The sequence below is a fragment of the Prenolepis imparis genome, unplaced genomic scaffold (genome assembly GCF_030444845.1).
Source record: "Prenolepis imparis isolate NDT839.2.m4 unplaced genomic scaffold, iyPreImpa1.0 SCAF_535, whole genome shotgun sequence".
NCBI lineage: Eukaryota > Metazoa > Arthropoda > Insecta > Hymenoptera > Formicidae > Prenolepis > Prenolepis imparis.
Genome location: NW_028141693.1, coordinates 12,866 through 18,686, shown reverse-complemented (window position 1 = coordinate 18,686; position 5,821 = coordinate 12,866). Strand labels below are relative to the sequence as shown.

At 26.6% G+C, this 5,821-nt stretch overlaps 1 protein-coding gene across 2 annotated transcripts; it reads right to left on the bottom strand.

Annotated features, from left to right (window-relative positions):
• Positions 1 to 1,290: 1,290 nt before the first annotated feature.
• Positions 1,291 to 5,363, bottom strand: LOC145948656 (guanylate kinase-like). Of its 2 annotated transcripts, XM_083058282.1 has the most exons (5): positions 5,063 to 5,363; positions 4,280 to 4,361; positions 3,814 to 4,081; positions 3,505 to 3,728; positions 1,291 to 2,682 (listed from the first exon to the last, which is right to left on the bottom strand). In XM_083058282.1, the coding sequence occupies exons 2-5, from the start codon at positions 4,311 to 4,313 to the stop codon at positions 2,564 to 2,566; spliced, it is 645 nt and encodes a 214-aa protein (XP_082914408.1). In that variant the 5' UTR covers positions 4,314 to 4,361; positions 5,063 to 5,363; the 3' UTR covers positions 1,291 to 2,563. The 2 variants fall into 2 exon arrangements, with proteins under 2 accessions (XP_082914408.1, XP_082914409.1); XM_083058283.1 differs by lacking the exon at positions 4,280 to 4,361 and having other exon boundaries at positions 5,063 to 5,357.
• Between the last annotated feature and the right edge of the window lie 458 nt (positions 5,364 to 5,821).

The window sequence follows — 5,821 nt, the reverse complement described above, 5'->3', positions numbered from 1 at the left end:
AAAAAGAGATAAAAAATGCTTGAGTGAAAAACTTTTGTTGAACAAAGGAAGAGTATTAAATTGATTCATAAATAAGTTTCGTTTTACTTAAAAAAAGCTGAATTTTTATATTTAAAATTATTTACAATAATTAGAATTGGTTTTCGGGTTTGAACCGCGTAGACTTTTTGTTCGATTCCAACCTTTCACGAACATTTCAGTTCACTTTATCAGGGAGAAATAATCTTATACTTTATTTACAATAAATTCTAATCTGTTAATTATACAGGCTTATTTAATATGGTGCTCAAAGTGTTGCTCTAAGTGTTGCCTAAGATTACAAAAATGTAGTCTTATCAAAGTAATTTAATTTTTGTTTTAAACTTTTTTGTCTAAAATCAATATTTATGAAGATATTTTAGAAGGCAATTTCTAGTGACTCACCTTGTATATTCTAATTAATTCTAAATCTGTTATATATTCTTCATTATTAAGTACAACTTGTGTTCTTATTTAGACGATAATTTATTAATTTCTTCCTCGAAAAATTTTGGAGATTTCGATACGTATTTCGATCGTAAAAAAAAGTTTTTTTTACAAATTCATCGATCTCAGCATTATTATGAAAAAAATTTTTCCATTTAATGAATTCTGAAGAGACCTGAATAGATGAAAATTCGATGTGACAAGGTTTAAAGAATAAGAAGAATGAGATAGAACTGACCATAAAAAGTCCAGAATTATTTCCCGAGTTATTTTCACCGTATGTGGTCGGTGTAGCAAAATCATTTTTCCGATTGATAAGGGTCGCTTTTTCTGTAATTTTACTTATATTCGCTGCAGTTGATGCACATATACAGTTGCTGTAATTGCTTCGTTTTTTATTTAAAAAATTCATGATTTCTCAAAAGAAATGATTCAATGTAATTATCTATAGTGGAATTTATTTATGAATCAAAACATAATAGATTAATTAATAACATATTATTTCCTTGCGCGATAATAATAATGATACTAATTGTGTGATGGATTATATTTATATTGTTCTCTCGCTGTTTTACATTACCGCGAATAATATTGACAAATGATATATCTATCTCAAACTATTTATTGAATATACCATTGAATCTATACATGCGTAACATCATATATTCTCTGTAATAGCGTATATACCTACAATAAAATATTTTCCGCGACACTTATCTCTATAAGTTACACTAACCTGAGGTTAATGTTAATTTACATGTTAACATGTTAATGTTAATTAACATTAGGTTAATGTTAATTTTAGGTTAATGTTTTAATTCTAGATATTTTTTTTTCTTTGTTTATAATATCTCATTTTAAGATGCAAGAGCAAATTCGGTTTATTATGTATAATGTAACTTGGCTTCTAGTAATTCCCCATCATTTTTCTATGTTATATATAATCAGACTCATAAAAATATATTTTATATAATATACCGATTTTTTAAGTCAAATTATAAATTATTAAACTATAGACAATTAAAGTTTTCCAACTGCGCGCAAGCGTATTGAAACTCGTAAGCGTATGAAACAAGCATATAGTTTTACCTTAATAACTTAGGAAATATTTTTCTTTTACAATTTTTTTAATAAAAATATAAATAGTTATTTATAATGTAAACGCAAATTTTACAGGAATGTTTACATTTTTTTTATAATCTTAGTTCTAAGTACTTGGCATGATCATATGAAATCTGACACTGTCACGATGTAAACCAGGAATGACTATATTATGTTTGTATATTTATCACGAAGATAAGTACGAAATCGTAAGTATATTTTACAGATAGCCTACTCTATTGGAACACAACCTTTTTTGGTGAATAGTCTCAGTTAGCTACAGCTAAAACTCTATGTTTATCTCTTTAAGTTACTTTTTGAATGCTAGCTAAAATTCTACTCTGAAAATTTTGTCTTACTTCTATAAAAGAGTGGATCTTTTATTTTTAATAAAGAAAAATTAGCTAAAATATATATATGTATTTAGTGCAATATATTGCATCAACATTATAATGGAACTCTTTTTCTTTCATAATTTGCTTTATAATTATCAAATTACTGAAAAATTTACTGTAATAAAAATATGCGACTGTTGCATTTATCATTATTTTCAGAAAAATAACAATAATTTAAATATAGCAAGTATAAATATGCGAACGTAAAAATACACAATTAGTAACATGAATTTACAGCTATAATTTTAACTCATAAGTCACATGTATACATATTTTAATTATATGTATATGTCGATTAAATGTATTAAAATAATTTCTCAACATTTTGTCAAGCTATTCTGTGTCCTAATATACGAGTAATCCATCAAATTTCGTCTCTAGACTAACTCGTTGTTTTGACTGAATATTTTTGTAGAGAATCTCAAATTATTATACAGTGGAACCTCGTAAAATCTCTTCCATATTAAGAGATTCCATTGTATTATCATATTTGTGATCACAATGTAATGATCTTTGTAATGAAAATACTTGTGTGGTATATACATTTAACACACAGTAGAAAGATCAATATCATTTGCATCAAAAACAAAAACAGAACAGTTTTATTCACCTGTTTTGCATTGAAGATTAAAATTGGTCAATATAAAATTGTGTAAAACCTTGTATGCTGTTTCCAAATTATCATTTTCTATGATAATATCGAAGTTACCCGGTGTTTCACCTATAAACATAAATATATATTATGCAGATTTTAAAGAGTAATCTGATAAATATGCAGAGATGTGCATTATTTAAAAGATGCATTTAAAATGGAAATACAAAATGTGAAGTGCCTATTTTGTATTTTGCATTTCAAATACATTTTTTTGAGAAACTATTTTACATTTCCATTTAAATGGTTTTCACCCATTTTTTATTTCAAATGCATTTTTTTGCAAATTAAAAATTAATCGAGGTATCAATAACATGTATGTGTAAAACGCAATAATGCCATTGATACCACCTCATTCTAACATCGCTGGTTCTAATTATGAAACCTTATAGAAAAAAATAGGGAACCTTCTCTTTAAATTTTTTTTCTGAAGGCATATTTGATTTTTAAAGAGCATTGTAATCAAAATGTTATTTTAAAAGAATAAATAAATGTCTAAAAAATATAGGCAAACATTTTTTGTAATTCCATATGTAAATATTTATATAATTCAAGTTTATATTTAAAAAATAAAAATTTAGGTATAAGAAATAATAGTAAGAAATATAAATAAAAAATAAGAATTTAAATATAAATAAATATAAAAATATAAATATTTAAATAAAATTATTTTTATTTTAAAGCATCATTATAAAAATACCTATTTTTCATTTCCTATTTTATGGGTATTTAACAAGTATTTTGCATTTTCAAATGGAAAGGTTCCAACTATTTTGCATTTTCTATTTCAAATGGGTTTGGATATCCATTTTATCTCTATAAATACGTTTTATAAGCAAACTTTTTTTTATAATATGTTTGTATAATATTTTTTATAATATGTGAGCATACCATATTCAAGTTCAGTTTTGGCAACTGCCAATCTGCGTTGCAATGACTCTTCAGTTTCTGTGTTCCTAGTTTTCAACCGTAGCTCCAACTCCAGAACCGATGGCGGTTTTATGAAAACGTAAAGTGGATTAAGATGGGTGCATTTTATTTGTTTTACACCCTGTATGTCAATGTCTAATACGCATATCTTTCCCAAACGTTGCACTTCTTCAATCGCCTGCTTGCTACAAAGGCAATTAAATCGTGTTATTTCAATATATTTATATTATATTTACATCTAGATATATTACATATTTTTTTTCTTAATACCTAGTGCCATATAAATTCCCGCTAAATGTAGCGCTTTCAATAAACTCGCCATTCTTGATCTGTTCTTCCATTTTCTCCTTATTCGTAAAGTGATAGTGCGTCCCATCCTCTTCGCCAGGCCTGGGCACTCTGGTTGTATGAGATACCGAAAACTTGAAGGTATCAGGAAACTCGTCAAACAATCGCTTTATCAAAGTACTCTTTCCACTACCCGAAGGGCCGCATAATACTAAGGGACGTGGTCCTTTGTGAATCATACTGACGTAGTCTAAAAAAAATATAACATTTTTTTGTTAATTTTGTACTTTTTCTTTTCTCTTTTTCTCTCTCTCTTTGCCAGATAAATTAGATTTTTAAGTAATTAAATTAGTTAATTTTTCTAACATGTGTTATTTTAATTGTTAAATTTTGTCAAACTGTTTAAAACTTGCATTATATTTGAATAAAAACTAAAAATTCCGCATACCTATCTTAAATATCCTAAACCACCGTGTGAACATTGCAATTAAAAAGACGCCGATGGTTCCATATCGATTATTTCAATAATTCTGCGTAATTCAATAATATCACTCAAGAGATAAGCAAAAACATAACATATACAATAACATGCAGCAATAATCCCTAATATATATGTATACAGACTAATTACACATTGGATTACAAAATCTTTGTTCTTTTTGCAAGATTGAACTAGGCAATTAAAAATATACATATACATGTATAGAAACGCAAACATTTTTAACGATAATAGTATGTTCCGTAATATTAATAATTATACAAAAAATTATATAAAATGAAATAATTCAATACATTACATTGTCAATGACGAATTATAATTGATTAAATAATTGATAAAAATGAAATAAATAAATTCTAATAACAAAATAAAATTTTTTATGCAATGTAACTATTGTATGCAATTATAAATCTTAATCATTAATTTAATTTAAAAATTATGAAAAAATAAATAGCTCAGTTAAAATGGTACTTACATTTTATATTGTAATAAAATAATGTAAAAAAAGATGTAATTTTGTCTGTTTCAATACAATAAAATTTCATCTACAACATCGTGTATAATTTTAATTAACCATCTAATAGAAAAAAATTATTACTGTATAAAATTTGAGTTTGTTATATGCAATCAGATCGTCCTTGAAATTATTGTTTTGTATTAATATAATTTAATTAATAAAATTTAATTAGTGCTGTTGTGAAGTAGTAATTCGCTTCGATTTCAAAATCTTACCTATAATAGACAAAGAAGATTGAATTAACCAAATTATCCAGTATTAATTAGACGCAGATTCACCCTAATTAGCGCCGGCGAGAAATAAACGTTATTTTCTTTTCTACACACAAGTAACAAATAACCGCACACAGTTATTATTAAGCAAAAATACAAGCGATATCACAAGCGATTACACGATAAAATGTAATGCCAAAATCAGACCGGTAGATATTCATATGTGTAACTACATGTGTGTATATTATATATGTACAATCTATATTATATACAACTATAAGGGTCATTCCACAATAGGTTGCAAATGCCCTCGTTGCCAGTTGACAATTGCGGATTGATCAATCAGCTGACAAGTAGCTTTGCTCTGATTGGTCAATCCGCAATTGTCAACTGGCAACGAGGGCATTTGCAACCTAGGCTGCGTTCGTAAACGTTACCCGCAGGGTATAAATGTCTCTGAACTCGTTCAGAAAGTCAAAAAACACATCAATGGTGGAAAAGCTATCTTTAAGGTACCTTTTCATGTGTCGCTCATCGCTCGTTTTCGGCGATATAATGACGTCACGTAATCGCTAGCGACATGATTTTGTAGTTGGATTTTTCTAACTACAAGCGATATTATTAACAAGTGTGAAAGACAACTTTGAAATTTATGAATCAAATGGATAATCAAAGTGTAAGTAATTTTATAATGAATATTAAACATATATAATAATAATAATATTTTATAATGTTATTTTATATGTAATGAAAATGTAAATA